The following is a 17306-nucleotide window of genomic DNA, read 5'->3' on the forward strand; positions in this document are numbered from 1 at the left end:
TTAATAGTTTAACTACGCAGTGGTGTCATCTTTAGCAGCAACTGAGGGCAGCACGGAGGGGGTGCAGCGTGCTGACGTCACACCTACGTGCCTCTTGCCACAGCTCAACAGAAGAAACCACAATCACTCGGCCAGTCAGCGGTGTGCATCCATGTTGGCAACCCGCGGTGGAGAGCAGACACCCTGCGGCAAACACACTTGATAGTCCGGGTGAACACGGCCACCTGCTTAGTGTCCTAAATTCTTTTGGTTTTTCTATGTTGTCGTCCTTTTTTTCGTTTTCCTGAGTCCTCTCCTCCCTCAGCACCAGGGAGTGATGGGGGAATGATCAACACCGACTCTCCTCCGCCGCCGCCGCCGCCGCCGCCTCCTCTTCCTCCTCCTGCTCCTCAGTCGGTAGGTCTCCGTGTCCCCTGTCAGCCGTCGGAGCTGTGCCCAGGATGCGGGTCCCGCTGCTCGGCCAGGCTGCGGTGTTTGCGGCCCTGTTGGCGCTGAGCACCTGCCTGACAGGTAAGGAGCTGCTGCTACCTGCTGTCAGCCATTCATTCATACATTCATACATTCATACACAGGCTGGTGTTGTGAAGCTGCGATGGGCCTGACGCACATCACCTTTTAACCCTTTCTTATATGCACGGTATCATGTGATGTTGCTGTCGGAACTTGGTGTTTACGTGGTCCTCCATTAACAGCTGATGGTGGCCTTAGGTAGGGGAGCTCATTCATGATCTGTGGTACAGACTGTATTTCTGTATTCACCAAGGAGCCTTCAGTGGCACTAATATAACCTATTGATATTTAGTGGTATTGATGATCTCCAGTGGTTATACAGTATATTTCAATGGGGTTAGTCTGTGTATGGTATGGTTATTTAATGATGACCTTATCATGGCTGATTAGCTTGCTTCATCAGTTGGTTAATCGGGCCACTCTCAGCCACAGTTTTTGCCTTAGGAATCTAAAAATGTTCATGGAGGTTGTAGCTCCTTTTTTAAGAGCTTTATGAATGTATAATATTTAGGCAGAAAGCAAAATATGTGCTATATTTGTAGCCTATAGGCCAAACAGTTAAGCAGTTTGATTTGATTTAACTGAGAAAAGACTCAGCAGGTTTATTGATTGTAAAATAATAATTAGTTGCAGCACTAACAGATTTATTTGATTTTTTTTAACAAAGGATGGAGGGTGTTAAACTTGTCGCATGTACATTTAGTGTAAATAACAGGGATGAATTGATGTTGAAAGTGAGTTTATTTTTGAGCTGTGTGAAGAGTGGTGTACGTCTGTTTTCATACACACTGAACTGGGCTGCTGTTCACTAATAGGAAGAGATGCCTTTTTGTATTTTTAACAGCTGCAACAATGTTGTGACGGCTGATATTGTTTTCATTTTGTGAGTCTGTCTGTGTGTCATCATGGCAAAATGTGGTCCTGGTGACAGCAGTCTTAGCAATGGATGGCGTTTTGAGTATTTTGGCAGGTGTTAAATACATCTGTGTCTCTGTCTGTCTGTCTGTGAACAGAGTTTGTCATTGTGATAGTGTCACAACTGTGCAAGATGCAGTCACGAAACTTCACAGCTGTAGTTGAGTCAAAATGAAGGCAGAGTTCGAAGATGGGTGTGGTCTGACCAAGGGGGCCGTAAATAGGGAAAGAGCCCTTGCCCCCCAGGTCCCTAGGCGATAGTCTCTCGTAGATTGCTGTACTGTGACTGGAGTTGGCCTAGGGCTGAGGATGTTATTGATGTAATTATATCCTGATATGAGAGTAAGTGTTGTTTCAGAATACACATTCCTGTAGCCCATGCCTTTAAGTTGCTTGTTCTGTTTTATAATGTTTTTACTTAATGACTAATCAATTAATTATTTCAGCTCTAGATGAATTTATATAAAAGTAATGATTAGTTTTGTAGCCAAGTATTCCTAATATTGAAGAGTACATTATAGGACATTATTTAAAGAAGATTAAGGTCTGACTGTGAGGATGAGTTGCATTATATTTCAATCCAGTCGCCAGCAAAAATGTTGGCACTCTATGCTGCTACAGACTTCGGTTATGTTATAGTTGTACATGTTTTGGATATTTGGAAACATTTCAACAACACTGGGGTCAATGTGTGGGTAGGTTTAGACACTAAAACCAGTTGGTTCTAGTGAGGAAAAGCTCATATACTACGTCACTTTAGAAATGTTGATATGATACATGTGACACATACAGTACAATGTTACATATTTGTGGTTTATAGAAACGTACTATGCCAACATTTTCTTCTGGCAACTGAGCTGTATATTTACATTCAGACCCACAGCAAACCTTTATTTACTGTCTTGAAACTTCTAGCAAATAGTGTTTACCTTGTTGAAAAGGGACTACAGTGATGCTGCAGTTATTGTGATCCCTTTTGTATATATTACAGCCAAAAACACCATGGAAACGTCCTTATAGAACATTTACTATGATGATAAAAGATAGATTAAAATACAGAATGTTAAAGTCTGTTGGTAGGACATACTTGAGTGTTTTATGATATAGATTTACCAGTAATTTTAAAAAATTAGTTTTAAATCGTATTTCAAAGTTGTAGTGCCTGTGTGTCAGTGCAGTCATGATTAATCATAGCTTGGTGCCACCCAGTGACGCGTGCTGTTGCATCGGGCTGGGAGATGCTACAGCAGAAATCACATTAGGCTGTGAGGTGGGAAATAGATGATTCATTTTCAGAGAAATGGATGGAACAAGATGTTTTCAGGGCGTATCAGTGGGTATGCTGTGGTGTGACAGCTTCAGTTATCATAGCAGAGGTGTTTGCTCTGGTCTGGTTGTCCTCAGAAACACATTCCTGCTGTCAGGGCTGAAAAGCTCTCTGTCACTGACCTGGCCGAACGTGTAATGTCATGGTTTATTCTGAGATTCACACAAACCTCTCTGTTATTTTATTCGGCATGAAAATGAGCAACGCTGTAACATCATCGCATCGTGATATGAGTCTTCATTGAAACAGGGATAATTGCATTCTTTAATGCATGGTGACACATCCTGATATTTAACTGACAGGCAAAGCTCTGAAATACAATGTCCCATCCCACATGAAATTAATACCACATATATAATTTGTATTGTATTGTAAAACCACCTTGAGGGAATTTGGCACAAATGTCCACTTGGACTCAACAATCAACTAATTCGTTTTTGGTTGTCAAGGGTCAAGGGCACTGTGACCATGTCTGTCTCATTTTTGTTAACACAATATCTCAAGAATACCTTCAGATAGTGAATTGGTGACACTAATCTTGGGTGTTCACCTTGAAACTGTGCTGATTGTATGGATTGTCTGTGCTGCTGGGAACAGCTGTGTGAAGCATCCACACTTTCACAGATGTTGATGTAAAATGTAAGTGCAAGCTCACTGGTTTGCAGAGGCATACAACCGCAAGGCGGTAATTGACCTTTCTCTAAGCCCCGCCCCTTTGTGATGGTCCATCAAGCTGTCGAAATAAGCATGAAGCCCACACTCAAACTAACTGCACTCCCTGAAGAAATATGATCATATTTTTGGAAACATTAAATAGTGATTTCAGAGAGAAGCAGACAGAGGGCTCTACAAAATGCACTTGAAGAATATATATCCAGGATTTCAAACTGACTCAGCTGCAAAAACAGGTTAAAAAGACAAAGATAGTTGGAAGCTAAAGCCGAACTATAGATAACAGATCACAGTGTAAAAGTGAACCACCACATCAATTGTGATCACGACAGAGGACAATGAATATAAAGGGAAACTTTGCTGATATTGAACCAGCTGTGTGGCATCACAGTGTGTGCAGATGAACAGTGTTTGGCTTTGCCGTCTGTGCCCCCGCCAGCACCCAGACCTGCGCCGCCAGACGGGCTGGGATCTCTGGGGGAAGTCAAACAAAGTTCATCTACGCACAATGCGATGACACACAGCTGGTTGAATATCAGCAGAGCTTCCCTGCTTCCCTTCATTGGTTCCTTTACAGCAGGGTCAGTCTTTTTTTCAGTGTAATCATTAAAAAGCAAAAGCAGCATGTGTATACATTCAGTTGTCAAACCCTGGTCTGAGATGGCCCAATACTACGTTATGATTGACCAGTCTACATACAGCGGCGGGACTTAGCAAAGTGTCAATTATAGTGATAAGCAAATGTACATGGTATGATAACCGTCAACTTTTATATCATAGTATATCTTGAAACTGGTATATTGCTGAACCCTACTTCAGAGACAGAAACATTTCGGGGATAATATGTGATATATTATAAAAGACCAGTCTGGTCAACACTCTGCTGGTGACTCATGCCTGGACTCTAAGATTGGAAACATGCATCTGTGAGTATGTGCTGGCCCCATGCTCTCTTTCCTGTCTTCTCGCTCAGTGCAGAGGTGCTCCTATTATGATGCTTCACACACACCTTGATGAATTCTCCTCATCTGCCTATCGGGCAAGATTTAGAATCCTTTGAATTTTGTCCTATAGGTTTGCTATTGACCTACTTTGCTGGGCTAATGTTGAAGTGGTTGTACTCAGGAATTCCAACAGTAGTCTAGCATTAGCTCTTACAGCTTTTATTGTGACGGTTTCCCACTTTGGGGTCGAGACCTCTTGGTTTTTGGAGGCTATCTGAGGATCATACTTAATCCATGTTCATATTAAACACTGCATACAGTACATTAGTGTTTCCCAGCCTTTTTGGCTTATGACTCCTTAAAGAATAAGGATGGTGTCACTGTATTTTTCAACAAATCCCATGAAAAGACCAAAACCAACATTGACACAATGGACATTGACATGTACACTAATATCCCACCATTATTCTGAATATGAGAATATTTTAAATATAATACGGATCACGAAAACAGCATATTCAGTTTGGATATTCCGTATTAGTTCCTCACTGGCCAATGGGAAAGTCTCGAACATGAGTCCTGAACATTGTTCAAAGGAACAAGCTTTTTTTCCCCCAAATTCATTTAATGCAGTTAGGGGTTTGAGAGTTGGAGGTTTGGGCCTCTGGATGTGCTGCGGTCACTGATGAGCTGAAACCAGGCTTCCACTCTGGCTATTAAACCTCACATAACCTGATTAGAACTTGTGTTGTGTGAAGGAGGCCACTGCTGCTGTAGAGTCAGTCTCCTGTATGCTTTGTACTGCTCCTCTGCATAGGTTCAACTAGATGAGGCTTTGCTTAACAAAGGGCCTTGTCGTTGATGGGGACGACCAATCGCTAAATTTAAATAAAATTCATTTATGACTTGTGGCTATGAAGAGATGCTCTGACAGTGTGCTCAACACCTTGGTTGTGTAAACTAGCTTGTCCGCAGAATCAGCTGATGTGTCAAAGTAGCAGTAAAGCTTTTAGAGTAATTCTGTGAGTGACATCTAGAAAAGGTCTGCTTTGCTTTTTAAGCCACACTAGCAGTGCAGCTCTTAGGATGGAAATGTCATTTTCTTCTGTCAGTTGACCGCTTTGGTCCAAACTGAAATATCTTAACAATTATTGAATTATTACCATGAAGTTGTGCCATTTATGGTCACAAGAGGATGCATCCTACTGATGTTGAAGAATCCCTGACATGAATAGGGTTAGATTTGTAGTTTTGAGTGAAATGTCTTGGCATGACAGGTACTCCTTAATATGTATGTTCGAATAAATTTCATTTTTAAATTAAAGATTGTCTGTTAATGTTTTTTCTGAGGTGAAACTCCTAAACACCTATCAAAACTTATGAAAGCCTCTCTGTGTCTTGGCTTTATGTTATGTGGTCAATTCTAAGTTTTTATTTAACCCTTTAAGCACCCAGACAATCAGCCCTGTTGCCTCCTAGGGATGTGTGTTCTCCCCATAGCTCTTCTCCCTCAACACAAAGACTGCACCTCAGGAGACCCGTCTGTTAATCTCCTGATGTTTGTAGGCAACACAACAGTCATCAGTCTTATTCAGGACGCCAACAAGACTAGTAGGCCTTTTCCACTGTAACTTTTGGCCGCGCTCTGCTCGAGATGGGGCTTCTCCAGAGTAGCTCCAATAGCTGGGCTCCCTGCCCTATACATATAGATTTTTCTTTTTTTTTTCTTCTTCTTCTTTTTTTTCAAAATACTTGTGTACATAATAGCCCTGTCTACTCGTTACCTTTATTTGTTCAGCTTTGTTATCTTTGTTGCCAGCTGTTATTTCTGTTTCCATGCAAGTACATTGAGAGCTATGAGAAAAAGTCCTTGTATGTGTACACATTCTTGGCCCTGCATGGAGGAGAATTGTAAATCCTTTCAAATGTGTCAGTTTGATAATTAGGCTCTTTGCTGACTATACATTTTAAACCAAAGTGCAGGGAAGGACAGATGTTTTATGTCTCTCACAGTCTGTATATTTCTGCTTTAGTTGCATTTGTTGTATTGGATCAGTAGAAGTCCTAGAACTTATTAAATACAATAATTCTACCTAAAGTACCCCTGCATCACTACTAATTTACTGATGTGAATAATAATCACTATTCAGTTCAGTCCTGCTTAGCATCAGCCTGTAATAAAACAATTTCAGAGACAATAGAATCAATTTATTACCCTATTTATGTTATCAAATTATGTATAGACCACTGTGTAGGAGTTATCAATTTATTTAAAAATGCTGTGTAAATATAAATATGCCTTATGCAGAGTAGGAGAACAGTTAAAGTAACTTTTTGGAAAATACTCTTATTTGCTTCCTGTTTGGAGGGTGAGACAAGAAGTTTGATATCAATCTCATGTCTGTGTTCAAAGTACAAAGCTGGAATCAGTACGTGGTTAGCCTTCAAAGTCTGACAGTGTTGGCCCCTAGAGGTGTAGCGGTACACAGAAGACATGATTTGGTTCATACCCAGGTTTGGGAGTCACAGTTCAGTGCGAATCTATTGTCTGTTGGCCTCCCATCAGACAAAGTCAAGATAGCTGCACCTGGGAAGTATAATGTTGCTGTGGCTACAGTGAGTTACGCTGTGGTTTACAACTTTTATGTATGTTTAAGTATTTTGAAGGAGCTATTATTAGTTCCTGTTTCTAATGTACCCATGGATGTACATATAATGTATAATATACATGTTGAGTCAACTGTCTTTAATCCTTGTTTCAAGGGCAAGGCCTACACTTCAGCTGAGACACTACAGAAAGCAAAAGAATGGCTGAAAAAAGAAGCTGCATGTTGAAGAAATTTCAGAGATGATGATTTGATAGCTGAAGAAGACCTCAGGAGATGTTGGTGGCTCACACACAGTATTTCATGAAGACTTGATTTAGGAGAAAATTACCCCTCAACATACAGAATGTAACACCATGTATGCTGTCCAGAGATTCTGAGGGTGTCCTTGTCTAGTCCTTGCATTTAACCCAAACAGCATTCCCTTGCGAGTTACTCCACATTCCCAAATAAGGTTATTCTGTCCTGATCCATGGCTCTGTGAAGTTTCTATAGGTTTAAAAAAGATACTCGTCTGTTGAGCCTGGAACATAAGGCAGTCTCCCTTTCCCTTAACCTTGGGAGCTATGGCAATGGAGCTGGCTAGGCACCCTTATCCAGGCAGCTTTGCTCCATCCGCAACAACTGGGAGAGGATAGATGGAGTGTGTTCATAACAAAATTCAAGTAGCCTGACCTCCAGGTCTCTTTTAGGCCTTCTGCTGACCAGACTTAAGCAAATCTATCATCCATTTCCTTTACTGACCAAGGCTAAAGGCTGTAACACAACAAAATGCCTTCACAAAGCACATGACATGGGAAATACACTGGAAGAGATGGATGAAGTTGAGGATCCAGGAAAAATACAGAGTCCAGACTGATCCCCCTCCAACTCTTGTGGACAGAAAACGTCTTGGAGCAGCTCACCACATAGTAAGGCCCAGTCCAGCTCTGAAACTGAGCTGGAGTGTACCTGAAAGAGACAGAGGTTGAGACAAGTACCTTGGAGAGGTGGATGAGAAATGAGGGGAGACTTGCTGAATTGGCCAGACAATATCTCTTTCCACCACCCTACAGCATCACCAAGTGAGCCAGTGTTCAACAAAGTCAGGAGAAGCCATCTCTCTGGAGAGAATTCAGACAAGCTCTGTTTATTCCATTATAATGTCCATCTAGCCAACATTTTTCATCCACTTATTCAAGGCTGGGTCGTGGGGGCACCAGGCTGAGCAAAATACTCCAGACATCCCTCTCCCCAGCTACGCTTTCCAGCTCCTCCAGGGGAGTCCCGAGGTGTTTCCAGGCCAGAAGAGATATAGAATCCCTCCAGTGTGTTCTGGGTCTGTCCCTGGGCCTCCTACACCAGACATACTCAGAAAACCTCTAACGTTAGGCACCCAGGAGGCATCCTGATCAGATGCCCGAACCAACTCAACTGGCCTCTTTCAACACAAAGGAGCGGCAGCTTTACTCCAAGGTCCCTCCAAATATCCAAGCTCCTCACTCTATCTTTAAGGTTGAGCCCAGCTACCCTCCAGAGGAAACTCATTTTGGCTGCTTGTATCCATGATCTCATTCTTTCATCCACTACCCAAAGCTCATGACCATAGGTGAGGGTTGGGAAGTACAACAACCATTAAATCTAGAGCTTTGTCTTCCAGCTTAGCTCTCTCTTCACCAGGACTATCCATCTCACGCTCCATTTTTCCCTCACTCGTGAACAAGACCCCTGGATACTAAACTCCTTTGGTTGGTTCTCAAATGGAACCACTGACTTTGAGGAAAAATAGTTTAAAAAATAAAAAACATTTCCACCTAGATTTTTTTCTGGTTATTTTGATGATTACTGGCAGATTTATATATTTATATAGGTATTCCCAAACTATTGTTATTTCATTGTTTTGTTTTGTTTTTTTAAACCCTTCATCCGTCTCTCTAGTTTTTTTATAGTAAATCGGGACTTCTAAAAAGCAGCTGTTCTTCATACCCAGTCCACTGTGCTCCTGGGAAGTGGAATAGCATTATTAGCACACCTCTACTGAGCAGTGTGACTCTCTATCTTTCTTTGCACATGTCCCACCTGTCCCAACAGTGATCCTCTCTCATCCCATGAGGTTAGCCATAAGCCTGTGACTGACACTAAGCCCCGTGCTACTTTGACAACATGGCTGCGAGTGTCAAGTTCTCCATCTGGCCATCGGTAAGTTCACCTGCCAGTGACAACACAGGACCATGCCCCTGACTGAGTTCCTCATTGAAGACTGCTGTTGCAGCATTAAATATCATGACGCTGTTGTTCAAGTCAAGCCAAGTCAATTTTATTTATGGTGGAAATTCACCACCTAAGTTAAATGCCAGCGAGGAAAAACTCCCCTTTAGAAGAGAAACCTTGTAGAAATCTTGAGCAGAACCAGGGTCTGGGTGGGCAACCATTTGCCTCAACTGGTTGGGTTGAAAGAGAGAGCAATGGAGAGAGAGACAGCAACAGTAATAACAGTAAGAATTATAATATAAATGTGATTAATAATAATACATAAATTACTGACTGTCTCAGTAGAAGTTGGGTTACAGCCGGTGTAAAAACTTTCAAACCAGTTTGACATTAGCCAAACACCAGACCGGTATTTCGAATTTAACCACTAGTTGTTGCGCTTGATTCAGCAGCTGCTTCTGAGTGAAACATAATGACGTGTCCCTGTGGCAAATGAGCATACAACTATTGTGTGGCATTACGTAATACAGGAGCTCTCTTTCCACACTGAATTGATTGAATATGTATTTCTTTTACATCATGGAAACAAACCATGCAAACATCAGCTGTGCACTGGAGATGAGGCTGGATTTGTAACCACTTATAAAACATGGGTGAGTAGCCTTCTTCTTATCTTCCTTAGTTTGTAACATTACTTTGTAAAAGAGAAAATATGTTTTATATCATAATATTTACTGGAAATGATATAAAATATACCCAACAGTGATGGTCTTTACCAGAAACGTTCAGCTTTCTTGCGATCTACCCCAACCAACTGCCACCTAAATAAAAAAAGAGCACCAAAGTTGCCAGTGGGCAAAATGCTGGTGGATAACAAAACATCTGTTTTGATAGTCTGGTCATTTGCTATCACTGCAAATGGACCAATGCAAGAAAGACACGACTGAGAACCCCTCCATTCTATGATACGCACAGCACTGAGTGTGCAGGAACTGTGACGACACAGCAGGTGATGAAATAGCATGAATGGAGATGCATATGTAACAAGAGAGTCAGTGCTAATGTTAGCAAGCTAATTCAGCTAGTGAGGAGAATCAACTTTAAATCCAGACATGAATTTAAAGCAGTATTAGTGATTATTTTTTTACACTCAGAAGTATTGAGAGAAGCTGGAAACACAGCATGCCTGTAGAGCTCTCACTTTGAGTGACAGCTTTAATATCATATTTGATTCAGAGCCTTTAAGGACACATCATCATTCAGAAAAGCCTTGATATGAAGTGAAAGAGAAAAGAGAGAGAGCAAACATTTTTTCCTTGTCTTTGGTCAACACAGGACAATATGTTGCTAGCAAACTGACTTCAGAAGAATATTCGACACTGTGGGACTGTCACTAGTGCTCACAGACTGAACATCAGTGCTGCTGACAGGAGTACAAGTAGTCTAATATAATACATGCTCTATGCACTTTACACTTTTCTCTGGTGGTACTGCTCCATTTCGTCCATATCCATAAGCTTCAAGAAAACATGCACAAATAAGGATGAAGTGAACACAGAGTATGGACAGAAGGCTCTATTCCTATCGGTATACATATCCAACATTGAGCAAAAATGAGCCCTTAGAAGTAGGTTCTGCCTGGGTCCTCTACCATGGAGCCCATTTTCATTTCAACAGCAATGGATGGTACGACTTAAAAACTATTGTACCTTGAACTTGAAGATCAGCTTGGAGCTGTTAACAAGTTTTCCTTGGTACTTTAGCAACCATTCAAGCAATCCCTCTGTTCAATTTTGGGCCAATTTTCCTCTTGCGATCACGTAAAGAGATGTTGACTACAGTCGTGTGAGCCTTAAACTTCTCAAAAATATTTGCAACAGGGGTCAGAGGAACAGCAAGCTCTGTTGAGATGGTCTTCTAACCTTTATGTTGACCATGCTGGGCTACTACCTTTTTTTATAATCTGTTCAGACCACTCTCTGCTTTTTCTTCTGTTTTCCCTGTTCGATGTGATGAACTGATACCCTTTTTCCACTGCTATGGGAACTGCTTCCGTTTCCACACCTGATTTCTTTCAGAACATTTAGACCAATGTAAAATAGTACAAAACTTGAAAAGTAGGTTCTCAGCTGGAACCACAAACAGCAGGCTTTTTTGTGCACTGTGACAACATTAGTGGGCGTGTCTTATTCTACAGGGGAATGGCAGGATTAAGAAGGCAATGATAAAGGATGTTAACTGAGAAATCATTGGAATAGAGAGCATTCAGTGGACTCATTGATAGTTGGTCCATACTTATATAATGACAGAGCAAAAGTTTGCAGGTGACCCATGTGGTGTAACATATTGCTGCTAGTGTTTTCTTCAGTTGTACATTGTCCATTGACCTTCATTGATGACATATCCTTGATTACAGTGATTCAGATAAGAGCTGGTCCACTAGATATCACCAAGGTTTCAGGAGTCTTGAACAAAACTAGATAAAGAACCAGGGCTAAATTAGTAGAAAAGGGGTAGCAGTGGTACAAAATAGTAGAATGATTAATGTTCTCCTTTTAAGTGGCAGCATGAGTGATTGAAAACACCTGTAAAACAATTTAAAACACACAGCAAACCAAATAACCCAGTCACCAAATAAATAAGTTGAAAAAATTGTATGTTTCTGCAAACCACATTTGCACATATTTTTATAGCAGAAATTTCACATTTCAAAAATGATGTGGTTTCCATGTGGTTAGATTTAGACACAAAAACCACCTGGTTACGGTTAGAAAAGGATCATGTATTGGGTTAAAATACCTGATGTAATTGGAAAAGCAGCAATGTCTTGCTAAAAAGTAACCACTTTTCGTAGCACTATCCCACCAGCAGGTCGCTACAAAACATCCACATCTGGAGCCCAAAAAGCTGATGGAAACACAGCAATGACTGGCTTAAACACAACTGGTTTTATTGTTTGTTGATTACAAGCAGTGGTCTGCAGCTTGGCAAATGGTCAATTCTACCAATATTTTTGGCCACTTCTGTAAATGTCCCAACTCTAATTTTGTCTTTGTATATAACTGAATGTAGCTCCTTCATTTGAGACTCACGGTTTCCCTGTGGTCTGCTGTGGCTGAGAGGAACAGGGCAGCATATTGTCCCAGTGCACTCTGCTCTCCATCATCCAGTTGTAAAACTTTGCATAGATTACCCACTGCTGTTGTAGTCTTCAAGGGCAGGTCATTGTGTGTATGAATGAGGTGTATAGGTTGATAGCTGCTTCAGTTGGCATTAATCATACTGCAGCAAGGGTCATTACATAAACACATGCACGCACATTACTGTTGCAAATTAGTAAGTAGTGAAAAGTACTAAATATTACAGTCATTTAATTGTGCAAAAATATGTGTTACTTTGAAAATATTTCAAATAAAAAAAACAACAACTGTAAATAGCTGTGAAAGCTGGAGAGCTTTGCATTCTGCAAATGAGAAATTGGTTTGGTATCAGTTTTTTAATTCATAATAGCTGTCCTTTACATTTTTGCTATCCATCTGTCCTTCCTGCCTTTTCCTATGTGACACACCATTCTGAAACAAACCTTCCATCCTTGACTTGTGCATCTGTGCAGTGACTCACCCCCCGATGATGTCACAACTCCTTCGTTACCATGGCAGTTGTCATAGCAACCATTGTCTAGGTTCCTGTGGCTGAGACGAGAGTGATTCTGACAAGGAAACTAAAGGGGTTAATATTGATAGCTGAGTGTCATTATTTTTCCCATCCACAGTGCAGCTTTTATTCTTCTCTGTACACTGGCATTGGGCTCAGATGTCTTGTGGTAACTAAGAAAAGACTGTGAGAAGTGAATGGATGCTCTGTCACACCAAAACAACAAGTGCAATAGATACTTCCTGTGGGAAAACAGATGCAGCAATGATTCTCAGTAAGAGTACTTTAGATGTATAATGGAGGAAAAACCCAAGTGACCACATTTCTTTCACCTTTAGAACTGACACTATTTTTTGTGCTTAAATTTATTGTACACATCAAAGTATTAAAGTGATGTAACAAGGATGGGAAGATTATGATCATAGCTGGTTGTTTGCTCTTGGTTGATTGCTGATTAAAGACAATTGTATATTACCAGTTTATGTAATGATACCATGAATATCTTTTGTATCAATATCTGAAATAGATGTTGGCTTTGTACGTTTCTACAAACCATGGCAATTTGTTAATTTCATATTTTAAATTTGTTGCTTTATATGTGGTGGTTATGTTGAAACTTAACACTTCTTAACGTTTTAGTTTTCAATTGTATGTTGTGACAATGCTGTGGTTAATGTGGTTAGGGTTAGGAAAAGTTTATATTTTTGCTTAAAATACCTGGTTTGCTCACCACAACCACAGCTGGAAATGTCCCAACACATCATTTAAAATACCTGATTTGGTCACCACAAACATGGATGGAAATGAGTTGTTAAAAAATACCTGGTTTTGCCACAACACAGATGTCTAGAAATGTCCCTTGGCAAAGTAAAAAAAAAAATCCAGTTTTGTCATGACAACCAAAGCTGAAAGTGTCCCTATGTATCATTAAAAAAAGTACCCAATTTTGTCATAACAATCACAGCTGGAAACCTTATGATGAGGAACTATCTGAACTAGGGCTGTAGTCAACCAAAGAAAATCTTGGTCGACTAGTCGTGCATAATCTTCAACTAATCGATTAGTCATGGGAAAAAAAAATCTGCATGTTATTTTTACTTCGGCGGTGGTGTGTCTGTGTCACTCTGCAGTTACACCTCCAAAACGCTAATCGGCGGTGGAGGACTGTGTTAAGTGCTGTAAAGTTTATTTCAAATCAAACTTTATTGATATAGTTGATTCAAAACACACATTAAATATGGCTTAATAGAGACAATTCCAAACACAAGTACGCAAATTGGCTTCACTATAACTCGCAGCTTTAACAAACACTTGTCTTTATCTGGACACATTTCCCCCAACAATACAACATGCTAATGTTATTAGCACAAGTCTATGGCATTTTACATTGTATAAATTAGCCTAGCAGCTAGTGATTTTTCCCTTGTCTCATATAAATCCAGGGACAACAGCAACATTTAACAAAGGTAAGGGCACTCAATTTGTCTCCATTACAACTCACAACATTCACTGACAAAACAATTGTCACACTAAACACGTTTTCCAAACAAATACAACATGCCAACATTGTTAGCGCCAGCCTATGGCATTTTACATTGTGTAAATTAGCCTAGCAGCAAGCGGAGATTTCCTCTGCTCATATGAAGCCAGGATAAATCCCAAAGTATAAATCCCTGAAGGATAAATCACACACGAGACTTACAATGCTGTTTTAGTGGAGGCTTTACTGTCTTCACAGTTTATTGTTTTTATATCTGATATACAAGTAAATACAAGCTTCGTTTCCACTGAGGGAAATGGTGTCAGTATACAGAAACAGACAGGAGGTCTGTGTCACCGCAACGCTGAGCATGAGGGTGGGCGAGTTCAACGTTGTGTAAACAAAGGGGGTGTTTTCAAAACCCCATTTTCACAGGTAACTTAGCATGTCCCTCCCACCGCAGGAAATAATGGATTAATCCTGGAAAGCTGTTGATGTAGCACGTTTCTCCTTATGAAAGTAACACGGCGATTATTCGACGAATGAGAATTTTGGTTGGACGAGAGCATATCGACCAAATAATCAACCAGGAGACTATAGCCCTAGTCTGAACTGTGTCATTTGTAGAAATATCGATATGACACATATCAAACATACGAGTGCAGTATACCTATGCATAGCATATCTATGGTTTGCAGAAAGGTACAATGCCAACATTTTATTCTGGCAATCTTGCTATTTGCTAAGCACCTGACATATTAATACATTTTAGGGATGTAACGATATGGAAAATTTGATATCTCGATTATAGTGACCAAATTATCATGGTAAACGATAATATCGCGATATTTTTTTAAGCGCTGTAAAATGTCCAAAAAATAGATATATTGAAATAACTTCACTAAGTCTTGTAACTTCCTTATCATACTAAAATGTTAACAGCCAAAATCTTATATTAAAATGAAACTTTCACATTAAAGGGGCAAGGGATTAGTACAGCATCAGAAAATTTTATTTTAAATGAACAAAATATGTAAACACATTACAGGAACAAAGCTTATTTGTCTGGTGCAGTCAGCAAAATATGTAAACAAATTATATATTATTTATTTATTAGCACGAGAGGAAAAATATATATAAAACAAAATAATGCAAGAGTAGAACAAAAAACATACAATATATAATAGAATAGAACAGAATAGAATAGAATAGCATAGAATAGAATAAATCTTTATTGTCCACCAGGGTGGAAAATTGTCTTCGGCTCACCAACATACAGGACATAGCATAACATAACACATAACAGAGCTAAAATATGAACAAAGCCAAAACACAAGATAAAAATTCATATAGATACATTTTTAAAAGATAAATAAATAAAATAAAATATAGTGCTATAAAAGTACGGTAGAGCAGTTCATGTCTTTATCTGTTGTTTAGTCACTTAGTGGAGTTAAGGATGCTAATAGCACTGGGGACAAAGGACTTTTTAAAAGCCCCTTTAGCCAGAGGAACTCTGTAGCGCCTCCCAGACTTCAAGAGCTCAAACTGGCTGAAGAGAGGATGGGAGCTATCTACCAGGATTCTCCTCACTTTCCTCCTTGTCCTCTCAGTGTAGAGATGGGTCAGAGGCTTTTGGGATTTTCCCACTATTTTGCTCGCTTGATTGGATTATATAGAATAAATATCACAAATGTGCAGGAGAAACCAAAAAAACCCTAAGGGAAATGGTCATCATTACACAGAATAATTCACACATTAGAAGTGTGCATGTGAGTGAGAGCCTGTATGAGAAAAGGAGTGCATGTTCTTGTGTGTGTGTGTGTTAGGTCAAGTGAATTTAATAAACCTTATAAAACTGAGAGCCCCCATTAAGGCTCTCGGTCAAAGGTTAACACGGCAGCGTTTTATGTTGTTTCCTTGAGCTTATGTCGAGAAAGCATAACTGGCCATCTATATTGATTCTAGCTCGCCATACAATAACCATAATCATAGTGATTCAGTCATAGTTGATCTCAATTAGCGTTACAGTACGTCGGTTTATATTCGGTCAGCTCCGCTCAGTGTTTTCAACTCCGTTTCATTTTGAAACACTTAGCAACATAGCTGCTAATACAGCTATTAGCTTCTCAGCTAGTATTAATGAAAACGGAAAACCTAGTCGTCGTTTAGAGGGACAGATACGGCTCAAATGTCCCGTATACGTCGAAAGTTACACATTATGACAATCTCAGTAAAACCGAAGTCCCTCACACAATAACTGACGTTTGCATAGCATAACTTGCATTGGCTGTAAAGCTGTGGATGATGGTCACGGAGATGAGCAGCAGATTTGTAGTGTTGCTACCCTTCGCAGCAACTTTCTTTCTGCATGTTCTGCACACAGGATAGTTGTCCTCCACCAGCTGTCCCTCGGCATTCTTCAGAAACCCAAAGTACGCCCAGACCTCAGACTTTGTGCGTTTAGTTGGGGGGAAAATGTCCTGAGTGCCGCTATCACCACCTTCCGCCATGTTTTCATTCTTTGTGTTTACGCATGCTACGCATTCACGCAACGCCTGCATCGCGAGACTTGAATGAGGCTGTTATTACATATCCTGATAATCCACCGCGATAATGCAATTAATTTAAACATAAACGGTAATTCTTACCTTGTAAAAATTAACCAAGATTTACCGTAATATCGGTAATCGTTACAGCCCTAATACATTTATATAAACGTGTGTGTGTGTGTGTGTGTGTGTGTGTGTGTGTGTATGTATGTAATTGGCTGTTCAAGACAAATATTCAACCATTCAATCCTATTTTCCTTATAGAGTTTTGGAGCTCACTGCACTAACAAGGGATCAGAAATGTGCAGCATTTTTTGCCGACACGAGATATCAAACAAAAGCCAGAGCGTGATCTGTATTGTTAGTTGTTGCGAGCTGTAATTTCACCACATTGAGACAGAAAACAGAAGATGACGTTGTTTCAGAGCCTTACATGTACACATATTGTACAGTTTA

The 17306-nt window shown here is 40.2% G+C and overlaps 1 protein-coding gene across 1 annotated transcript in view; it reads left to right on the forward strand.

The window, feature by feature from the left end:
* Window positions 1-80: 80 nt before the first annotated feature.
* npdc1b (neural proliferation, differentiation and control, 1b) overlaps window positions 81-17306 on the forward strand; it is a 43212-nt gene continuing 25986 nt past the window's right edge. The window contains exon 1 of the mRNA XM_033619129.2: window positions 81-510. Coding sequence (XP_033475020.1) covers window positions 441-510 — 70 coding nt within the window. The 5' untranslated portion in view covers window positions 81-440. The remainder of the gene's footprint in view (window positions 511-17306) is intronic.

Source organism: Epinephelus lanceolatus, chromosome 9 (assembly GCF_041903045.1).
Source record: "Epinephelus lanceolatus isolate andai-2023 chromosome 9, ASM4190304v1, whole genome shotgun sequence".
NCBI lineage: Eukaryota > Metazoa > Chordata > Actinopteri > Perciformes > Serranidae > Epinephelus > Epinephelus lanceolatus.